Source organism: Cervus elaphus, chromosome 8 (assembly GCF_910594005.1).
Source record: "Cervus elaphus chromosome 8, mCerEla1.1, whole genome shotgun sequence".
Lineage (NCBI taxonomy): Eukaryota > Metazoa > Chordata > Mammalia > Artiodactyla > Cervidae > Cervus > Cervus elaphus.
Window position 1 is genome coordinate 16,624,837 of NC_057822.1, and position 23,032 is coordinate 16,647,868.

Here is a 23,032-nt window from a genome sequence, read left to right on the forward strand (position 1 = left end):
CAGGATGAATATCTCAGTAAAGGTTACAATATCAAGGTTAAGAACCCCTGTTCTCAAGAAGTCTGCAGTTCACTGGGAAAAACAAACACACAACCTATATTAATGCTCTGATTGTGGTATCTGTCCAAATGCCACCTGTACACATTCAAATAAAAGTTAGCTATTACCATATGTAAAATAGATAGCCAACAGGATTTGCTTTATGTCTCAGAAAACTCAAACAGGGGCTCTGTATCAACCTAGAGGAGTGGGATGGGGAGGGAGGTTCAAAAGGGAGGGGATATATGTATACCTTGAAGAAGGAAATGGCAACCCACTCCAGTATTCTTGCCTGGAGAATCCCATGGACAGAGGAGCCTGGCAGGCTACAGTCCATGGGGTCGCAAGAGTCGGACATGACTTAGTGACTAAAACCAAACCATATGTATACCTGTGGTTGATTCATATTGAGGTTTGACAGAAAACAACAAAATTCTGTAGAGCAATTATCTTTCAATTAAAAAATAAACAAATTTTAAAAAAAAGTTAGCTAAAAGAGTAGGGTTAAAAAAAAAAACACTAAACTTCCCAATGACAGACTAACACAAAAACAGGAGTTCAATCAGCATTAATTCTCTTTCTTCTTCAGTAAGAGCAAGTGTCTCTCCCATTGTTATTTTTTCAAAAATGTATTTCCGTGACAAAATGCAACAAATTATTCAATAAGAAACAAAATGCAACAAATTGTTCAATAAGAAACAAGTACTAAGTACTCATGGTCAACAAAGAAATAAATATAAGAAAAAAGCCTCCATTATAGATGAATTTTCTACCTTTGTGTTTTTTAGAATCATGAGATCTGTGTTATTGTTTCGTATTAAAAACTGTAGATGTAACTCAATAGCCATTTCACCACTTAGAATTTTAATCATTTTCAAAGTCTGGTCCTTGGGCTCTGGACTCTGCCAAAACAAACAAGAATGAAAATTATTACATTACTTAAATCCAGTAAACTGATTTTAATAGCCCTAAACCAGTGAAATATACACATAAAAAAACTAAACAAGCTTCCAATACAAAAAATTTTTAAAAAACCTGTAAAAGAGTAATGATGATATGCAGGGAACACTATTTTATACTTAGCCAACTCATAGTTTAGGTGAGAAACTCTCTCCTCAAAATTGAGAAAAAGCACCTTTAATCAACACATACATATGATCTCACGAATTATACCGAGCCACCAACACAACTTGTTCCAACCACAAGAAGAGTTGAAATTATAAATTTCAACCTGGTAACTAGAAACCAAAAATTCTGATGTAGGAAACATTACATCCAACAGACTACTGCTCTAATCCTTGCCTCACTCATAAGTACACTATGAATATTAAAAATAAAGACAACTAAACTGTCCTCTCTCTCTACAAATTGTCATTTACTTGTTAGAGGCCATAGTTTTTTCTCACCCTATGACATGTAATTCAGAGTTATTCTGAACAGAGTTCATTCTTTGGTAAGGATCTGAGGACTTTATTGCTTCTAAGTCAAGTGTTTTCTGGGATCAATCTTTTGCTTTTTACCTGTGCTGTGCAGCTTGTGGAATTTTAGTTCCTCACTCAACCAGGCAGTGAGCTCAGGCCCTCAGCAGTGAAAGTGCCAAGGCCTAACCCTGGACCACCAAGGAATTCCCTGGGATTAATCTTTAAAATTTTACTTTTTATAGAAAATCTATTTTTATAAAATAACTTTTATATCAAACTTAATAATAAACCTCCATAAAAGCAGGTATGTAACACTTTTAAGTAATTTACAATATAGTGTGGAAATATATGTTTAGATGGAAACCTCAACTTCAAAAAGCGCACTTACCACTTCTGGCGTCTTTCCTACAAGTACACTACCTGTCTTGTCGTCCGTTTCCATCGAGTCACTAAAACGAAGAGAACCAACAGTTATCAGTGTGATAAATCTTTTCTGAACGGTATCTGTGGGTGACTTTTTCTCTTTCCTTTTAATCAAACGGAAGATCTGAACCATGTCCATAATAAGTATTTTGCAAGGAAAAAACACTAAATAACTTTTAAAGTACTGCTGTTAAGAAACAGAAAAGACTGTAAAATAAGATGGAGGCAGTCCAGTTACCAAATTACCGTCAAATAATTTCATAAAACATGCAAAGCAACTAACTAGGTTAGCAAAAAAAGGACAATAAATACAACAAAACCAGGGAACAAAGTATCTCCCAGATTCTCAAAACAGAGCCACTACCACCAGCCACAAAACCAGCCTGAAGTAAAGCAGTCAGAGCCCCAACAACTCTTAAAACCGGCCGGCCAACACTCTCTTCTAGGTCAAAGCAAAACACAAAGGAGAAAATGCTGGGCATAGAATTCAAATTAAGAAAGCAGAAACAAGGGAAAAAGAAGGCCAAAATGAAAGTGAGAAAGGAAACAGAGCGAGGAGATCTCACAACATAAGACACCATTCTGTTTAAAACTCCACAAACAGAACAGAAGAGGAAGTTCTAGAGGACAGTGAAATTAGAAAAACTATCCTAAACAAGCCTCCTTTGTAAATACTTAGGAAAACTAATTTCAGTAAAGATAAACTACAGGAAAGGATCAAAGCAAAATCCCATTCAATATTATTAAAAAATTATTTGAAAAGAGTTAAAGACATGAATAAAATTATACAAGATATAAAATAATATTACATATCAGAAATGAAACAACAGAACTAGGGAAAAATTAGAAATGGAAAAAAAAAATAATTATTTCACAAATGAAGATCAATTCAGAGAGAACACAAGAGCAAATAAATATAAGAAAAAAGAGAAGGTAAGAAGAAAGAAAATTTTAAATCAAAAAGAAATAAACTAAATGTTATTATCCCATAATTAAGAACAAAGTAAGGATGCTCAAAAATCCTAACCAATGCAGAAAAATAAAGGGAGAAAAGATATCAAAATTATAAAGGAAGAAGTAAAACTGTTTCTGCTCACAGATGACATGATTCCTATGTAGAAAGTTCTATAAAGGGATCTATAAAAAAAATTTAGTCGACCCTCTAAATGACTTAAACAAGGTTGTGGGATTCAATTTTAATATACAACGATCAAATATAATTCTACATATTAGCAACAATCAATTTAAATTGAATTGAAACTTAAACATACCACTTACAATAGTATCAAAAGACATAATATACTTAGGAATAACTTTAGGGGAAAATGTACAAAAGTCCTGTACTAAAATCTACAAAATAATGTTGAGAAAAAAATTTTTAAAAACCTAGATAAATGAAGATTACTGGACTACATCAATTTTTATTAGTTCTAATAAGAGCATAAAAAAGCTAGGAATGTTTCTACCTGTAAAATATCTAACCCAAACACCTAAAATCTAGCCCAACCTACCCCACCTGAGATTTTTTAATTTACTTGATTAGAAAGCATGCAGGACCCACACCCTCCCCATCAGACAACCACTTTCATTGTTTCCAGAAGGGTCCATTTTTTTTTTTTTTTTTTCATTTTCCTTAATGTGCCCAGCAGAGTGCAAAACAGAGCAATAGTCTTCTTAAGAGTTTACAACCTACGAAATCTAATGGTATTTATTCTTAGACTACGTTGTCTAGAAATACTATATCTACTCCCCAAATAAGTTAAAGATAGCTGGGTTAGTTCTATGCAGAAACAGATAGGCGTACCTTTCTCTCTCTGATCCTGGAACAGTGCCCGTGTTGGTGGACCCAGGCACAGAAGCAAGAGGGGTGCCAACAGTTCGAAGATTCTGGATTACAGATGACAGAAACTGCTGGCTAGCACTTTCATACAAATCAAAACAAATCTGATAGGCCATCAGGAGGTTGTCTTCCTTTACCAGTTTTTCTAAGATATCACTCACGGCCTGAGGATCATCTAAGAAAATTAGGCACTGAAATGCAGATAAAGAACAATTACATAATAATTGAAAACTTGGTCTATAAGATACTTAAAGACTTACAGTCAACAACACAGGAAACCATAAATAAAAGTGAAGGCAAACTGCAGCAAACTATCTAGTCTAATAATAGCATTCCATTTCTCATCCTGGCACCAGAGTTTTCATGAAAGTAGAATCTGCCTTCTATAAGAAAGTCCATACAAGTTATGCTCACGGCTCCTAATACTGTGCCTGGCAATTAGCAATACTTAATAACTGGTTGGTGAATGAATCCTGACTTCTTTAAAACTTACTCATAAATCACTATCAAGTGCTCTTTTACTTCTAATTTCTGCTTTACCATCAATTGTAGGAGACATTCATTTATTCATTCATAACGCACTGTATTGTGCTGGGCTAGGACAAGAGGCACTGAAATGAACATTCTGAAGCATTTCTCTTACTACTGTTATGATCTGCCACATGTTTTAACAAAAGCCATCCAAAAAATTTAGGATATTTAAGAGTTCAATTTAAAGTGTTTTCTTAAATAGCAAATAACTCAATTTCAAAATGAACACATTAATTAAAATTATTGTAATCTAAGAATAGGAAATTATGGAAACAAAATAAATGACCAGTAACAGGAGACTGGATAAAAAAGGCAAAGAACACCCACTGAATGACTACTGCATAATCAAGAAAGAATTTGTACAAGAGTTTGTGAAGAGTTAAAACATGGAAAAAACATTAAACTGAAGGACATACATAATTTATAGTTTGCTTTCAGGGAAGGGAACTTGGGAGCCAAAGGGAGAAGTGGCAAGAAGACTTTTTACTATACACCCCTTGGTTCCTCATGAATTTTGAATCATGTGAATGTAATATCATCTGTTCAAAAATAAATTTTAAAAATGTAAAATTCAAAAAAATTTTTTACAGGGACAAGGAATAAAATAGCTAAAATAAATAAAATTACTTCTGGGAAATAAAACTGAAATACACTGAGAAAAGAAGGCAGAGGACTATTGTTTTTCATGTAACTTTTAAAAAACCATTTAAGAAACTATTAAAAACTATTTAGAAGCAAACAAAACTCAAAAAAACTATATAGAGAAAAGTGAAAGGACATATACTAAAATGTTAGCAGATTTCAAGTGACAATAAGGTGGATGTTTTTCCTTCCAACTTTCTCTGTGTTTCACACTTGCTTTAAAAAGCTTCAAAAACTATACATAAAACAGATGAGCAACAGAAGGCAGAGAACTATATTCACTATCTTGTAATACCCTATAATGATTTTTTTAAAAAAAGCATTCAAAAAAGGATGTATTAATCTAAATCTTAAATATGTATAGAGGATAGAAACACATATTGAGAATACATTATAGTGAACAAATAAAAAAATGTGTGATAAAATGCTATACTCTAAGCAGAATACAGAAAATTTACAGTGTGGTAACTTTTAAAAAGCAAACTGAGCATTTCCAGTCAATAAAAATACAATCCAGTCATTGAGAAGAATGAGGTAGCTCCACATGTTTTTGGAGGAAAACATCTATGAATCTTTTAACTGGAAAAATGCCCAGGGAAAGGGATAGATACACATTTCATTTTATGTATTTTCTGCACTGTCTTAATTTTTTTAACATATGCAAGGAAATCCATACATGAAAAGAGATAAAGAAAATACCCAAAGGTTCTGGTTGTGTTTGAGAAATGAAACCAAAGATAATCTTTATCCCTGAAATTCTTTTAGAATGACATAACATAGGTACTGTTTTTATCTTTTCTTCTACTTATTTTTTTTTAACCTCATTTCCAAAAATTTCCTTATATGCCTGGATTATTTTCAAAATGAAAAAAACACAAGGAATACATTATAACAAAATAGCTTTTTAGTTTTGAGAGCTTCAGTTTTTTTAATCAGTAAAATAGAACATAAATACACACCTTATCTTCACAGGGCTGTTGTAAAGATCAGTTGAGATGTATGTATGAAATTACAGTGATGTGAGGAGGTCACACACATGAGGTAGTGAGGCATTACCTGGTAATATAGTGTAAAATAATATGCTATTACCTGACAAACATTGATGAAATCAGGTTTCTCTAAATTCATGTAGATTTTAACTAGGACTCTCAGTACTTTATTCCGAAACTGTTTGTTCTGCATTAAAGACATGCAGAGCTTCAAGCTATAAGCCAGCATTCCTGGGACATCATTCTGAAAGAGGTAATTTGAAGAGACATCATTATTTAGTTACTGAAGCATGTTTATTTAGAAATCAAATTATTTTAATCAATATTCTTTAGTCATTCTAGGCAGCTAAAGCTTTATTTGCTACTTAAATAAAATTTAAAATTTTTAACTATTTTAGATGAAAATCTTAAAAGAAAATTATCTACTTCCCTGTCTTCATGAAAAAATGGGTTGAAAACAAGTATTTAGTGTTCATCCAGGATCATCACTATATGAACACAGTATACTATAACAGAGTGGTGCTGTTAATTATTATAAAAAGATCTACACAACTGTCCATATACCAAGCACACAACCTAGCTAACCCTCAGGATTTATCTCCTATACTCAGTGGCCAGGAACACAGGACAAAAGAACTGTTCTCTAGCTCTGAGTGACTCAAGCTCTGAGTGCTGTCACCTCTAACTGGCACTCTCCTGAGGCAGTTTTGACTCCTGACTATTTATGTTTACCTTGTGGTTCTTCAAGGAACCTGAATTTTGAGATACCAACCTATAAAAGTTCTTCAGCATAAACAAGCATGCTGAAGAGCTACAGGAGTATTTCTTAAAACTGGAGTTGAGAAATTCAAAATTCAAAAAAATTCACTAATTGAGAAAGACTTTTTGTTTTGCATCCCAGTATTCATAGCGGTGTTATTAATAATAGCCAAGATATGGGAGCAACGTAAGTATCCATCAACAGATGAATGGATAAATATATGTGTGTCTACATATATATGCCCCCCCACACACACATATATGCACACACATATGTATATATACAGTGGAATACTACTCAGTCATAAAAAAGAAATGAAATCTTGCCATGTGCAGCAACATGGGTAGATTTGAAGCGCACTATGCCAAGTAAAATAAAGTCAGATAGAGAAAGACAAATACCACACGGTATCACTAATATGTAGAATCTAAAAAACACAACAAACTAGTGAATCAAATAAAAAACAAAAGCAGACTCACAGATATAGGGAACAAACTCGTAGTTATCAGAGGGGACAGGGAACGGGGAGGGGTGATAGAAGAGTTGGGGATTAAAAGGGGTTAATATAGGATTATACAGAATGCACACAAAACCTTTGAAAAATTATAAATTGCTATAGAATTTAAAGAAAGCTAACATTCAATGTTACTTTGAGCTACTCCATGCTCCAGAGCAGGAGGGCCGACAAGAGCTACTCCACATTCAAGGTCAGGAGGGGCGGCCCTGAGGAGATACCCCTCGCCCAAGGTAAGGAGCAGCGGCTGCACTTTGCTGGAACAGCGGTGAAGAGACACCCCACGTCCAGGGTAAGAGAAACCCAAGTAACAGGGTAGGTGTTGCGAGAGGGCATCAGAGGGCAGACACACCGAAACCATAATCACAGAAAACGAGCCAATCTGATCACAGGACCACAGCTTTGTCTAACTCAGTGAGACTGAGCCATGCCGTGTGGGGCCACCCAAGACGGACGGGTCATGGTGGAGAGGTCTGACAGAATGTGGTCCACTGGAGAAGGGAATGGCAAACCACTTCAGTATTCTTGCCTTGAGAACCCCGTGAACAGTATTAAGAGGCAAAAAGATGGGACACTAAAAGATGAACTCCCTAGGTCGGTAGGTGCCCAACATGCTACTGGAGATCAGTGAAGAAATAACTCCAGGAAGAATGAAGGGAAGGAGCAAAGCAAAAACAATACCAAGTTGTGGATGTGACTGGTGACAGAAGCAAGGTCCAATGCTATAATTGCACAGGAACCTGGAATGTTAGGTCCATGAATCAAGGCTAACTGGAAGTGGTCAAACAGGAGATGGCAAGAGTGAACGTTGACATCCTAGGAATCAGTGAACTAAGATGGACTGGAATGAGTGAATTTAACTCAGATGACCATTATATCTACTACTGTGGGCAGGAATCCCTTAGAAGAAATGGAATAGCCATCATAGTCAACAAAAGAGGCCGAAATTCAGTACTTGGATGCAATCTCAAAAACAACAGAATGATCTCTGTTCGTTTCCAAGGCAAACCATTCAATATCACGGTAATCCAAGTCTATGCCCCAACCAGTAATGCTGAAGAAGCTGAAGTTGAACGGTTCTATGAAGACCTACAAGACCTTTTAGAACTAACACCCAAACAAGATGTCCTTTTCATTATAAGGGACTGGAATGCAAAAGTAGGGAGTCAGGAAACACCTGGAGTAGCAGGCAAATTTGGCCTTGGAGTACAGAATGAAGCAGGGCAAAGGCTAATAGAGTTTTGCCAAGAGAACGCACTGGTCATAGCAAACACCCTCTTCCAACAACACAAGAGAAGCCTCTACACATGGACATCACCAGATGGCCAACACCAAAATCAGATTGATTATACTCTTTGCAGCCAAAGATGGAGAAGCTCTATACAGTCAGCAAAAACAAGACCAGGAGCTGACTGTGGCTCAGATCATGAACTCCTTATTGCCAAAGACAGACTTAAATTGAAGAAAGTGGGGAAAACCACTTGACCATTCACTTATGACCTAAATAAAATCCCTTATGATTATACAGTGGAAGTGACATTAGATTCAAGGGATTAGATCTGATAGAGTGCTTGATGAACTATGGATGGAAGTTCGTGACATTGTACAGGAGGCAGTGACCAAGACCATCCCCAAGAAAAATGCAAAAAAGCAAAATGACTGTCTGAGAAGGCCTTACAAATAGCTGTGAAAAGAAGGGGAGCGAAAAGCAAAGGAGAAAAGGAAAGATATACCCATTTGAGTGCAGAGTTCCAAAGAATAGCAAGGAGAGATAAGAAAGCCTTCCTCACCGATCAATGCAAAGAAATAGAGGAAAACAATAGAATGGGAAAGACTAGAGATTTCTTCACGAAAATTAGAGATACCAAGGGAACATTTCATGCACAGATGGGCTCAATAAAGGACAGAAATGGTATGGACCTAACAGAAGCAGAAGATATTAAGAAGAGGTGGCAAGAATACACAGAAGAACTGTACAAAAAATATCTTCAAGACCCAGATAATCATGATGGTGTGATCACTCACCTAGAGCCAGACATCCTGGAATGTGAAGTCAAGTGGGCCTTAGAAAGCATCACTGAGAACAAAGCTAGTGGAGGAGATGGAATTCCAGTTGAGCTATTTCAAATCCTGAAAGATGATGCTGTGAAAGTGCTGCACTCAATATGCCAGCAAATTTGGAAAACTCAGCAGTGGCCACAGGATTGGAAAAGGTCAGTTTTCATTCCAATCCCAAAGAAAGCTCAAACTACGGCACAATTGCACTCATCTCACACGCTAGTAAAGTAATGCTCAAAATTCTCCAAGCCAGGCTTCAGCAGTGCATGAACCAAGAACTTCCAGATGTTCAAGCTGGATTTAGAAAAGGCAGAGGAACCAGACAGCAAATTGCCACCATCCGCTGGGTCATCAAAAAAGCAACAGAGTTCCAGAAAAACATCTATTTCTGCTTTATTGATTATGCCAAAGCCTTTGACTGTGTGGATCACAATAAACTGTGGAAAATCCTTCAAGAGATGGGAATACAAGACCACCTGACCTGCCTCTTGAGAAACCTGTATGCAGGTCAGGAAGCAATAGTCAGAACTGGACATGGAACAACAGACTGGTTCCAAATAGGAAAAGGAGTATGTCAATGCTGTATACTGTCACCTTGCTTACTTAACTTACATGCAGAATACATCATGAGAAACGCTGGGCTGGAAGAAGCACAAGATGGAATCAAGATTGCCGGGAGAAATATCAATAACTTCAGATATGCAGATGACACCACCCTTATGGCAGAAAGTGAAGAGGAACTAAAAAGCCTCTTGATGAAAGTGAAGGAGGAGAGTGAAAAAGCTGGCTTAAAGCTCAGCATTCAGAAAACTAAGATCATGGCATCTGGTCCCATCACTTCATGGCAAATAGATGGGGAAACAGTGGAAACAGTGTCAGACTTTATTTTTCTGGGCTCCAAAATCACCGCAGATGGTGATTACAGCCATGAAATTAAAAGATGCTTACTCCTTGGAAGAAAAGTTATGACCAACCTAAATAGCATATTTAAAAGCGGAGACATTACTTTTCCAACAAAGGTCTGTCTAGTCAAGGCCATGATTTTTCCAGTAGTTACGTATGAATATGAGAGTTGGACTGTGAAGAAAGCTGAGCACCGAAGAACTGATGCTTTGACCTGTGGTGTTGGAGAAGACTCTTGAGAGTCCCTTGGACTGCAGGGAGATCCAACCAGTCCATCCTAAAGGAGATCAGTCCTGGGTGTTCATTGGAAGGACTGATGCTAAAGCTGAAACTCCAACACTTTGGCCACCTGATGCGAAGAACTGACTCATCTGAAAAGACTCTGGTGCTGGGAAGGATTGGGGGCAGGAGGAGAAGGGGACAGAGAATGAGATCGCTGGATGGCATCACCGACTTAATAGACGTGGGTTTGGGTGGACTCCAGGAGTTGGTGATAGACAGGGAGGCCTGGCGTGCTGTGATTCATGGGGTCACAAAGAGTCGGACATGACTGAGCGACTGAAATGAACTGAACAATTAATGATAAAATAAAATTTATTTTGTAAGCAGGTTGTGACAAATCAGTGCACAGATAATGAAATCAACTTAATAGGACTAAGATTTTTCAAAAAAATGAAGTACAATTTAAAAATATCATGATTACATTAGAAGCAGAAAAAGTAGGTATTATTTCTTCTTATGGGCTTCCCTGGTGGCTCAGACAAAAAGAATCTGCCTGCAATGCAGGAGACCTGGGTTCTATCCTTGGGCTGGGAAGATCCCCTAGAGGAGGGCATGGCAACCCACTCCAGTATTCTTGCCTGGAGAATCCCCATGGACAGAGGAGCCTGGCAGGTTACAGTCCACGGGGTCACAAAGAGTCGGACCCAACTGAGTGACTAAGCACAGCAGATTTCATCCTAAGTTACATCTATTAATATATGTACTTGTGCACTGGGAGACAAAGTAAGATGCACTTCCTACTCTGCTTTACTCTTTTTTTAAACATTTATCACCCCTTGACCTTACAGGGAACAGGAGTCACCGCCTATTCCCCTAGTGGATTATTCCACTTGAGCAGGAACTTTGTTCCTTGCTTCCCACTGTCATCTCCAATGCTGAGAACAATGTTGAATGAATAAAAGCAAGTATTTTAGTTTTAGTCACCTGAAGATAAGGAGTAACTACAACTGCACAAAAATCAAACAGCAAAAATAAGAGCCATTCTATGACACTGGGCCATTCATGTATTTACAGTCACTTAAACAAATCTCACCACTGCTGCTAAACGTTGCCTTAGGTTTGGGGACCCAGCGGTAAAAGAACCCGGCCTTAAGTAGGTTCTGATCTGGTGGACCAAGTTGGATCTAGGGGTTGAGAAGGATATGGCTGGCAGGGATTGACAGAAGGATCTGTAAACACATGACAGGTGAGCTGAACTATGAATCTTGAACGGGAATAAAGCAGGTAAGGAAAAGAAAAGGATGTTTTCCGGAGGGGCAATATTTTTGGTAAGGGGAATGATGCTCGGTACACCTAGAAGAGACAAAGTCAAGATGGCTGGAGTACAAAACGCTAGCTCGTGGAGAAGGATGGGGGTGAGGCAGGCTAAGTGGGCACTTAACAGATCAATGTTCATTTAACTCAGGCTTGCACCTCTCTGACCACTTTGGTTGGTGACTTACAATTGTCATAATTATTGCAAAACACCCCCAAACTGGGAAAGTATAGTTTTAGCCATAATAAAGGCACTACAATAGTAGTTATCATTATAGTCTTCTTTGAAAGGGCAGAGGACTTCTCTGATGGTCCAGTGCTTAAGAACCTGCTTGCTAAGGCAAGGGTCACAGGTTCAATCCCTGGTCTGGGAAGATTCCACGTGCCTGGGAAGAGGCACGGCCATGTGCCATAACTACTGAAGCCTGCACCCTAGAGCCTATGCCTTCTAATAAGAGAAGCCACTGCAATGAGAAGCCCAAGCACAGCAACTAGAGAAAGCCTAATTAAGACAACTTCCCCACGCAAGACCTCAAAGGAATAAAAGTGGTAAGACAAAGGAAGCTATTCAACAAGCACAGCCAAAGTTCCTTTATCAATATATTAAAATCATAAAAAATATAAAAAGACATATTTTAAAAATATAAAAATAATTTTTTTTCAAAAGACCATCGCATCTTATTTTATCTAAGCTAGTTTCTTTTCACTACAATTTTCAGTTTTAATAATTTGCTCTGCTGATTCTTCATCAATAAAAATCTCTAAAGTCGCACCCTCTACCTACCGACTCAAGTATAGTCTTCTCAAAGACATCCAGTCTTCGTGTCTCCAGAGCAATGCCGATAGCTTGCTTATACTTGTGATCATCTAGACATCTTTGAAACATTTTATTCACAATGCCTTCCAATCTCTGGTCAATTGGTTTTTTTTCTCCTTCGGGCAAATCTGCATTTTCCACACATTGTTTGGTGTAGTGATCAATGCACTTTGCTATAGGAAAAATAAAATAACTGATTACCTTGTAAATTGGGCTGATACTACTAGAAAGGACAATACCTACATTTGTCACCATGAAAACCTATGGGATGACTGTAGAGTAATAAGTAAATTTCAAAATTTTTAAATGCTAGAAGTTATACCTTCAAACAATAGTTCCCTTCATAACAGTTACACTAATTCCATAAGCTGATATTATTTAAAACATTTCTATCTTGTTACTGTACTTCAACCAAAATTACATTATTCAACTTGGCCAAGCTGCTTATTTTACAGAGTTGGCTACAAATAGCTGACTGTTTCACTTTTCAAAAAACAAACACTTGTCGTCAAGAATATTAAAAACCCATTGTAGCAATTATCACGTGGCAATAAATTATCAGTCTTCACATTAATGAAATTATTAGCTCCTTGAGAGTAGAGCCTGCCTTAATCATCTTTGTAGAGTAATGGTGAAATGACCTGAAATGTGCCACTGGTCCTAAAGGCAATCCCAAAGATTTCCAAAACCTTTTCCAGCAATCAGTTAAAATATTCACTGCCTCAATGTGAGGTAGGGTGAACCTTTCTCACATATTTCCCCTCTCCCCCAAACAGAGAGTATGAAAATTCATGCAGTGGTGCACATGCACAATTTGGCTTTCACATTTCACAATGATTTGGATGAAAGGGGAGGAAGTATCATGTTTACAACTTATACTACTTTACCATCGTACCATAAACTTGTTAAGAGCAACCAAAAAGGGAAATTACCCTAAGACTTCTTCCAGCTTCGTAAGGTAGATAGCCACTCAAGCTAAATGAGATATACAACAGTTATCCTCTCTATAACTCACTGGCTTGTCACTCTCCTTTTCAAAGAGAAAGGTACAAGGAAAAGATTAATGAGTTGCAAACTATAGCCTTAGCAAACAGAAACAACTGAACGAGCATGAAGAACTGCTGGTCGACTACAGGGCCCATGTCAATGGGGCTACATTCAGGGGAAGCAGAACACTTTTCTAAACTGGAATAGACCAGGTTCAGGATCCATCCAGGAAGAATTAGACAGGTTCAGGTACAGTTAGAAGAACAAAGTGGCAGTCACAATGCAGACCTTAAACAATTTTCATTGCAGAAAATCTTCACCAGGTCCCAATAGGAGCTTTTTGAACCAAATGTAGTTGCAAGGAAACATTACCCCTGTCTCACCAGAGAGGAATCTCAGATTTAATAATGGAGGAAGAAAAATGTTACCTTCTAAGTTTCAAATGAGACTCATGCTCTCACTTACCAGGTATATACTAACTGTAGTCTCCTTTCTAGCTAAAGTCTTATTATAATTGGGAGAAAATTTTTAGCCTTGGGTTTTCTGAGTGTACTGCTTACGACACTTATTTAAGGTCCTAGGAAGGTGTTCCTAAATTCTAATTTATGTACCTTTTCACAGATCTCACTGACATTATGAAAAAAAAAAAAAATCCATTCTAATAGTCCCAAGAAAACTAGAAGGGTGAACCCCATTTCTACTTAAAGAAAAGCAAACAGAACTGGTCTACCAGTCAACAATCACCTCTTATAAGCTGTGATTAAGATGATACACAGGAAGGAATCTACCACCTCATGGACCAACTGTCCTGATTAAAATCATCATTTGTAAAATGGTAACATAGCAAGCACCTGCAGATCACTGCTGAAAAAAATTATCAACATTCATCAAAATAAATCCTTCAAATAAAAGAAAAGATAAAAGTATTTAACTCCCCATTCCTAACAATGCAGGGGAAGTGCTCTGGTTTCAAATGATATGGTCTATTCTTTAAAATAATCTGTTTTTTCCACAGGATTCACAGATGAAAACTCCAGTTTAATGAATCCCCAACAACAATAAAGCTTGAAACATCCTCTCACCATATAGCAAAAAATTTTAAAATGTGAACACAAAATCTTACTACAAATTTCAGGGACATTTGAAAAGTACCCCTTTCGAGACTGCCTAGTGCAGCATTTCCCAATTTCTGAAAGAGAATACCAATTTTCTCCCTTTAAGAATTCAGGGGAATAATGCAGATCTCCTCTCAATCAGGAATTCAAAAAACTATCTATACTATACACACTTGCAGAAAACACTCTTGGGCTATCTGTAATTATAACCTAAAGCTTCATATTCATAAAGACATGTCTGAAGGGTACACAATCTCTTCTTTCATCTATTAGAGCAAGTGTTTTCAAACATTTTTAAAGCTACAAAAGCTCTGAACAAAATCTTACAAAGCTGATTCAACTTATAAGATGGAGAACCCAGAGGCTTGCCTGTGTGCTACGCTCTCACTTCAAAAATACAGAAACAAATAAGACAACAACGGTTACTAGTAGAAACAATATGGATTTCGTACAGATTAAGCCTAGGTTTTAAATTCTGACCCTCCTATTTAATAACCATGTGTCTTTATCATCTTGAAACCCAAGTTTGCTCATCTATACAACAGGGTGAGCTCCCCTTTCACATGGAAGCTGTGGAATAAACCATGATACGAAGAATGACCAGGACAGTGCCTAGCACAATGGAAATACTGAATAACGTTTTCCTGTGCTAGAAACAGTTCTATAAATTGCTATCATTTAATTTCTGTTATTCACAATAACCTGATTTAATTTTTTTGTATAAGTGTATGCTCACTGGAAAAGAGATGACTATAACCGCTGAGATAACTAACTTTGCCTTAAGTCAGCTGTTTCTGAATAATTTCTTAGACTCTTAAAATATTTTGTGAGGTGAGTGCTTTCATTAATAATTACTGTTATTGATGTTACTGTTCATTATGATAAAAAATAACAGCACAGAATTCTAAGGCAGATCTAAAAACTCAGTCTGCATAAGATTATTATAGAAAGATTACGAACTTTCAATTAAAATGAAATGTGGCAACATCAAAGAGTAATTCGGGGGGGGAAAATGCTGTATGTAGGAGAGCAAGAAAGAGGCCAACAAGATAAAGCCTTACTAGATGGAAGATAATTACCTATAATAGTTTCCACATATTCAGAGTTATCATTGACATTGAAGAGGTCACCTGCTCCAAGTGCATAATTCAGAGACTCCTCAAAAGCCCCCAGGTGATAAAATACTTTAGATGCCACTAAGGCCGCAAACTGCCGACTCCGGAAACCTTCATCTTCATACAAAACTTCTCTGAAAGAAATTAGGAAGTATAGGCCTAGTTCAAACTGTGGTTCTCTTTAAAAATTCCAAATCTATATACTCAAGTCACAATTTAGTGGCAGTAAACTGCTAAATGAATTAATAAACCACAAGACCCACATCCATGGATAATTAAGGTTGATCTACTTTATTCCAATTAATAGAAATAAATTCTTACATTTTGTCTACAGACTCAGAAATTTCTGCCCAGAAGTCATTGACGACTGCATTCAATTTGTGTAGTGCAAATTCCTGTAGAAGATAAAACCGAAATTCAATTTTGAGACAGGCTTATCATTATATTTCCTTAAAAAAAAAAAGCTTCAAACAAATCAATGGCCAAATTCTAAGTCTTATTTACTAAAAGTTTTAATCTATGACAAATATAAAAGTTTACCAACTAACTTACATTTTCTCTTGGGCTTACATACTTCCTTTCTGTTTTCAATCACAGAACATGAGACTAGCCATATAATGTCATTCCTTATCATACTGAACATTTTTCTTCTTTGACAGTATGTGTTAAGATTGACTCTAGGTTGCTGATTTGGATACAAATGAATTCAGGTGCCTGGAGCCAACTAAATATATTTCAAATTTTTGTCATATGAAAAAAGTTTTAAAATATGTGATTTCTGTTGATACAGAAAATTGGAGGGGGGCAGTTTCCAGGTACCATACTGAGATTTATTTGCCTCAGCTTTGCTAAACTCTAGGGAAAACCAACTGCTGTTGCCAAAACACTGTCTTCTGGGTCTAGATTTCAATGACTGGTTATAGACTGGGTATAATGGCTATTTTAAATGATGGAATATACACAAATATCAATATAGCCAAACAGTTTCAAAGTACAAATATTAAGCGCGGTTAATTTTCTTCCACTCATACCTTAAGCTGTGGTTCTTCTTCATCCAGAAGAGAAATAATTCCAGCTACAAGATAAAAGGTAGACTGTGATTAGTTTAGTTGCTCAGTCGTGTCCGATTCTTGTGACCTGATTAGACTGTAGCCCGCCAGGCTCCTCTATCCATGGGATTTCCCAAGAAAAAATACTGAAGTGGGTTGCCATTTCCTTCTCCAGGGGATCTTCCAAACCCAAGGACCGAACTGGGGTTTCCTGCATTGCAGGCAGATTCTTTATCAACTAAGCCACCAGGAAGGCTATATATTGTGATTATGAAATATATATGCTAAGATAAACTAATGCTTAATGAAAAATATATCACAGTTGGAAAATAATATGTTTTGAGGGGTGACTTCATTACAGGAACGATTATTTTTCTTTAAAACCAAAAAGTTTATATTTCTTTCTTTTTTTTTTCATTTATTTTTATTAGTTGGAGGCTAATTACTTTACAATATTGTAGTGGTTTTTGTCATACATTGACATGAATCAGCCATGGATTTACATGTATTCCCCATCCCGATCCGCCCCCCCCATCTTTAAAACCAAAACGTTTATATTTCAAAGTTCAAGAGTTAACTATGTTATCAAACTCTCACAATACCACATATATCACATTATGTGCCTAATTCAACAGTTTTCAAAGTATGGCTCCTGGATCAATTGGTACAAGCATTTCCTGGGAACTTGTTAAAAATAAAAATTCTTGGCCCCATTACATATCTAGTGAATCAAAAATTGTGGGGATGGGGTCCGGTAATGGGGCCACAAGCCTTCCTTGCAATACTGATATTCATTATAGTTTAAGAATCACTGGCCTAATTGACTGACCAAAATGAGAAATTTCCCTTCACAATTTTAGAATAAAATTATTCACACAAAATAAACCAAAAGTCATAAAATTATTTACAGAAGCAGGAATATTTAGTTGTCAACTCAACAGAGAAAAATAATTTGACTATTTCAAGATGCTTATATTAAGGCACCTCTGTTGTATCACAAGTAACCTATAGGGTTTTGCTAAATGATGAGCAATCTCACTTGTTCTGACATCAGTTACTGAAGCAAAGCAATCCCCACGTGAGCCTGAAGTATTGGCACCAACAGTGGAGAGTAGAGGAAATAACTGTTCTCTCCCCAAAATGCATCCTGAAATACAGTCACATATCAAAGGGATTATTAAGGGAAAAAAAAAAAGTGGGAAATTACTGTCCTTGAACCATAAAGGAAACTAAACTGACTGATACAAGAAGTGTCAAGGCAACTTTCCTTAGTAGATGTAGCCATTTCTAAGTGGTAAGTGTAGGTTTGCCAAACAGCTTCGGCAGTCTTTAGACAGTCATATGAGAAAAGACACACAATTCAGCAAAGGAAACTATGCCACGGTTCTAGCTAGGGCATATTACTAATCTAAAACTTTAAATGCAGATAAAAGGAACTTCTTGGTGCTGTAGGTTGGTATAACAAACCCAGAACAGAGAAGCTGAATTGAAAGCATGAAGAGAAAACAGATTAAAGAAGGCAATGTGGGGTGTGGGGGGAGATTGGAAACTAATGACAGTGAAAAGCTGACAGAGAAGAGTGCCTTAAATCTGGAACAGATGGCAGACAGCAGAATGCTTTATCAAAATACTAAAAATGCTACCCATCCCCTTATCAACAATCAATGGTATACCTGAATTGCTTTTACCAAAAGACATGATGGATTCTTGTACACTCACCTGTTTGGTTTCACTTACGACTAATGCATTACATGGTTGTCCTGGCTTAGAAGTGCAGCCATTGTCCATGGAACACAATGAAATCAAATACCTACACTCCATACACAAATATTTCCCATCTTAAAAACAGAAGAACTCACCTTTAGATGGGGGATGGGTGCACCTGGGGAATGGGAAAGGTTTCAGGATGCTAAAAAATCTCCTGTGCCATAATACGGCGTCAGCAAGTACTATCTAAGTTGCTGTATCAACTTATAGCGTTATTTAAAATAGCATATTATTCATAAACATGAAGCTATGCTCCAGAAGACACAGCTTAAAAGTTGAAACAGCTGCCTCAAGGAATTTCATTCTTGTCTCTCCCTCTTAATAACCCCCTATATCTCTATCTCTCCACTCCCTTTCACAGCCAAAACTCTTGAAAAACTTAACAGTACACGCTGACCTTTTATTCACCACTGTGTTTGTAGTGTCCTGCAAGTGCCTAGACCATAAATGAACAAATAAACTGACTAATCCGAACTGGAACCTGTTAGCTTCTCTTTAGCACCAGGGACAGATCCTAAACCACAGCCAGCCAAAGAACAGGAAATCAGGTGACAAAAGGTTTGGAGCAGAAGCTGATTAAGTAATCCTGTAAATGTAACCAATCAGAGTAACAAATAGGTACTATTCTACCATCACAGAGTCTCAGAGCAGGACTTCAAAAATCATCAGGTTTAAATTCTATTAAGTTCCATACAAGTGTTTTCTTTTTAGCCTCTCCTTCAAATACTCTAGTGACTGATTTATTGATTTGATTAGTTAACTGATTTCTTCATTCAAGATACACTTTTGAAATTCTGCCATCTGCTTGGCAGTTGTTCTAAGAATTATGAAAGGTTTCCCGCCCAAAATTCTACCACAGACAGAAAGACAGTAGTCAGGTAAATAAACAAAGTAATTACAGGACTGTAATGAAGGAAGGGGATGGATGAGGGGGAGAGACCCAGCATGTTTTAATAGGATGATCAGGGAAGATTAAAATTTGATCAGAAACTAAGGACTGAGAAGCTAAGGGAAAACTTGAGGAAGAAGAGTTTAGAAAGGGAGAAGATAATGTGATAGGGCCTGTAGGAAAGAAACTGACATACATATTGAAGGAACAGAAAGGCCAGTATGATTATGTAAAACCGAAGAAAAGAGTAGTACAAGAAAAGCAGGGATCAAATCATGTAGGTCTTTAAACTTGTATTTTATATTATAAACACAATAGGGAGCACTGAAGGATTCTAAGCAGAAAAATATTATGTGATTAACGTTTAAGAAAGAATACTCTGACTACATCAAGAAGAATAAACTATATGGAGGTAATATTGGAAAAACAGAATCTTAGGGCTCTCAAAGCAACCTAGGCAAGAGATGAAGGTGCTCTGGGCTAAGAAGATGAATCTGAAAAACAATGAGTCTTACATTTACAAGTGGTAAGAAATTTAACGCTAATTTTATCATTACAGAATTCTGACTGGAAAAGCTTTTACTTATACTGAACTAAAACAAAAGTCTAATTCTGTGTGCTGGCGGCATTTCTTCAAGTGTAAAATTATGCCTTCCAGGGTCTCCGTCAATTTATGCAATCCTCATAAACACAAGTTCCTTAAAAGTACAAGTCACTGTCTTCTGATCATCAGTTTGTTTACAACAAAACACTTGAGGGACAAGTGTAGAGTAAAACAGGACGAGAAAAAGGTCTGTGAGCCGGCAAAAAAAAAAAAAAAAGGCACCAAGACTGTGGACAACTTTGTGCAGATCGACCTGCAGTGAGGGGCTTAAAAATTTTCACTTGAAAACTGACCTCAGAGCTGATTCCCGCTGCAAACCTCATTCCACGAATCCACGCGCGAAAGGGTTAAGTGGAGGAAACCTGCCCGCACACCCAAGAGTTCCTTCTTAAAGGTAGCAGAGTTACCGTACATCCAGCCTCAAAACCATAGGCTGATTCTCAGTACACAGGAAAAGTTCTCGGGGTGCCTTAATTAAAATATCCTTGGAATAGACTCAGAAACGACCTGACCCAGCCCTCGTTTAATTTAGATTTCACTCCAAAGAAGACAAGAGCTGGGTCAGGTCGGGAAGTACTGTGTAGCATGGGCTGCCTTACCGTCCGGCTGCACAGGGGGGACCATCCCACCCTAACCACCCGCGAGAAAGGGCTGGGATCGGACGGCCCCACACGCTCAACTTCGGGAGGGAGGGAATTAAGGAAAAGCCGTCGGGGTCGAAGACCCGCCCGGGAAGCCCCTCGGGTCCGGGCACCGGTCAGGGGGAGTGGCTGGGGAGGGACGACGAGCCGGTCCACCCCAGCGCGATTTTTCCCCCAGAGCCGGAGGTGGTCGCGGGGCCCCCCTCGGAGAGGCCGGGCCGCACGGCCAGCTCCCGCCCGGAGGTGGGCTTTGGACAGCGAGGCGCGCGGCGCCTCCGCCGGGAGGTGCCCAGTCACCGGCCCTGACTCAGCTAAAAGCCGGCGTGGCGGCTCCTCCCTGGCGGCGCCGGCTGCGGCCCCACTCACCGGCCGAAGTGATCATGGCTGCGCCCCGCACTCGCCCGCCCGCTCGCTCGCCGCTCCGGCCACGCCGTGTATCTGTCAGCTCAGGGCCCGCTCGCTTCGCCGCGCCTCCTGGCTCCCCCCGGGTGCCCTGCTCAAGTCAGTCGCCTCCTCAGGCCGCCGGCTCGCTTCTCACCCAGGACCCTGCCCGCCCCAAAGCTGCCCGCGACTCCGCCTGCCGCCCGGCGCGAATTCTGCCCCCTGGGTCTGTGTCTCCCCGGGCCGCCGCTGCCGCACCGCCTCGCGCGGGATGGGGGTGCACGAAGAGCTCCATGGTCTTCTCTAACCCTCCTCGAGGCCACAGCTCCCGCGGGGACTGTAACCCGCGTCCGCACCTGGGGTCAGGCTTCAGAATAGCCACCCCTAGAAAAAGGACCCCACCGCCACCCGCCATTGCTGAGAAAAGGGAGGTTGAGGGGGAGGCTCTCGCGATGTTCACAACGCCACCTGCTGTCTGGGCGGTCTCCCTGCAGCGCCCCCCAGCCAAACCTTTGGGGGTCTGGGTAGGGCCAAGAGCATTTCTTAGAAAAGTGATTTTCAAAATTTTTAAAAAGTGGAGCCCAGCTTCAAAAGAAATCCTCACATTAGTGCCCTATTATCGTATCACAGTGAACCCCTAGGTAATTACTGGTTTTTCATAAAGTTGAACAAGGAAGGTTTTAATTTACATTTGGAGTAGTGAATATTGTAAATGATTTAAAAATCAGAAGTATACAAAGATATACAGTAAAAAGTGTTCCAAAGGAAAAAAAAATGTCATTATTGCCTTCCATCTGCCCAGTTCCTCTCACCCGCCATAGCGGAGGGTTCCTGTTTTTTAGTATATCCAATCTGAAATGGCAGTTGTGATTGCCGTCTGCGGTTTTATTCCAGCTTTAATAGACAATTTACTTCAATAGTCAGTACTGAGAAAATCTTGACAAACATGAGTGACAAATGGTGGCATTTTAAAGCCTCTAGCCTCGCACTATCAAGCTACTCTTCAACTGGATAGTGATTATTAAAGCTTATTTCTGAGGCCTTTTCAAAACAATTTAACCTAGTTACACAAACCAATGTTTCTCAGTTGAAATAAAATTTGATTGATGACATACTTGAATGTCATCAACTAAAAAAAATTAGTATTCTTAAAGCTGTATGTTAAAATATATTAAATATAATTATTAAACACTTTTGAAGAATTAAAAGGCACTGCCCTCAGAAGTGTGCGTGAAAAACAAACAGGCTGAGTGTTTGGAAGTATTATTTTACAGAGGTACTCTGACTGATCACTCACATAAAGACTCTTGTGTGCCCCCAGGTCCTAAAAGAATCAGATACAAACGCTAACAGGTAGTGGAAATGAGGGAAGCAAGTCTAATGTAAGAAAACACCAGCTCAGCAGGATACTGCATGGAAACTGATAATTTTGTGTGTGTGTGGTAGTGGTGGGGGCAATGGAGTGTAGTGGTGACTGTGACAAAATGAAGAATGAGACCCCATTTTAGGGCTTTCCTGATAGCTCAGTGGGTAAAGAATCCACTTGAAATGCGGGAGACACAGGAGATACAGGTTCAATCTCTGGAGGTTTCCTCCTTCAAGATCCCCTGGAGGAGGAAAATGGCAACTCGCTCCAGTATTCTTGCCTGAAAACTCCCATGGACAGAGGAGCCTGGCAAGCTACAATCCAAAGGGTCGCAAAGAGTTGGACTGAGCGATTGCGAATGCATGCCCACCCCATTTAAAGAGAACAGTGGCTGCTCGCTCCTACTGTGGTGGTCTGCCAAGATGCGGGCTTATGATTTTTTTTCCAAGAAAAGCTGGAAATCAGAATTTTTTGTGAAATCCTTGAAATTTTTAAAGTTGGTAACTTGGGTGAAATGGGTGAAGAGGGTGGAAAGGTACAAACTTCTATTTATAAGAAAAATAAATTTCCCCTCTTCTTTCTTGGCTGCAGCAGCTCCCAACAGCCTTGACTTCCTGCTCACCATCTCACAATTCTGCGGGCGGT

The 23,032-nt window shown here is 38.6% G+C and overlaps 1 protein-coding gene across 1 annotated transcript in view; it reads right to left on the reverse strand.

Annotated features, from left to right (window-relative positions):
• PSMD1 (proteasome 26S subunit, non-ATPase 1) overlaps positions 1–21,186 on the reverse strand; it is an 86,506-nt gene extending 65,320 nt beyond the window's left edge. The window contains exons 1-9 of the mRNA XM_043909706.1: positions 21,007–21,186; positions 16,722–16,765; positions 16,012–16,085; positions 15,655–15,824; positions 12,441–12,646; positions 5,986–6,129; positions 3,688–3,914; positions 1,849–1,909; positions 813–941 (exon numbers count right to left, since the gene is read on the reverse strand). Coding sequence (XP_043765641.1) covers positions 813–941; positions 1,849–1,909; positions 3,688–3,914; positions 5,986–6,129; positions 12,441–12,646; positions 15,655–15,824; positions 16,012–16,085; positions 16,722–16,765; positions 21,007–21,022 — 1,071 coding nt within the window. The 5' untranslated portion in view covers positions 21,023–21,186. The remainder of the gene's footprint in view (positions 1–812; positions 942–1,848; positions 1,910–3,687; positions 3,915–5,985; positions 6,130–12,440; positions 12,647–15,654; positions 15,825–16,011; positions 16,086–16,721; positions 16,766–21,006) is intronic.
• Between the last annotated feature and the right edge of the window lie 1,846 nt (positions 21,187–23,032).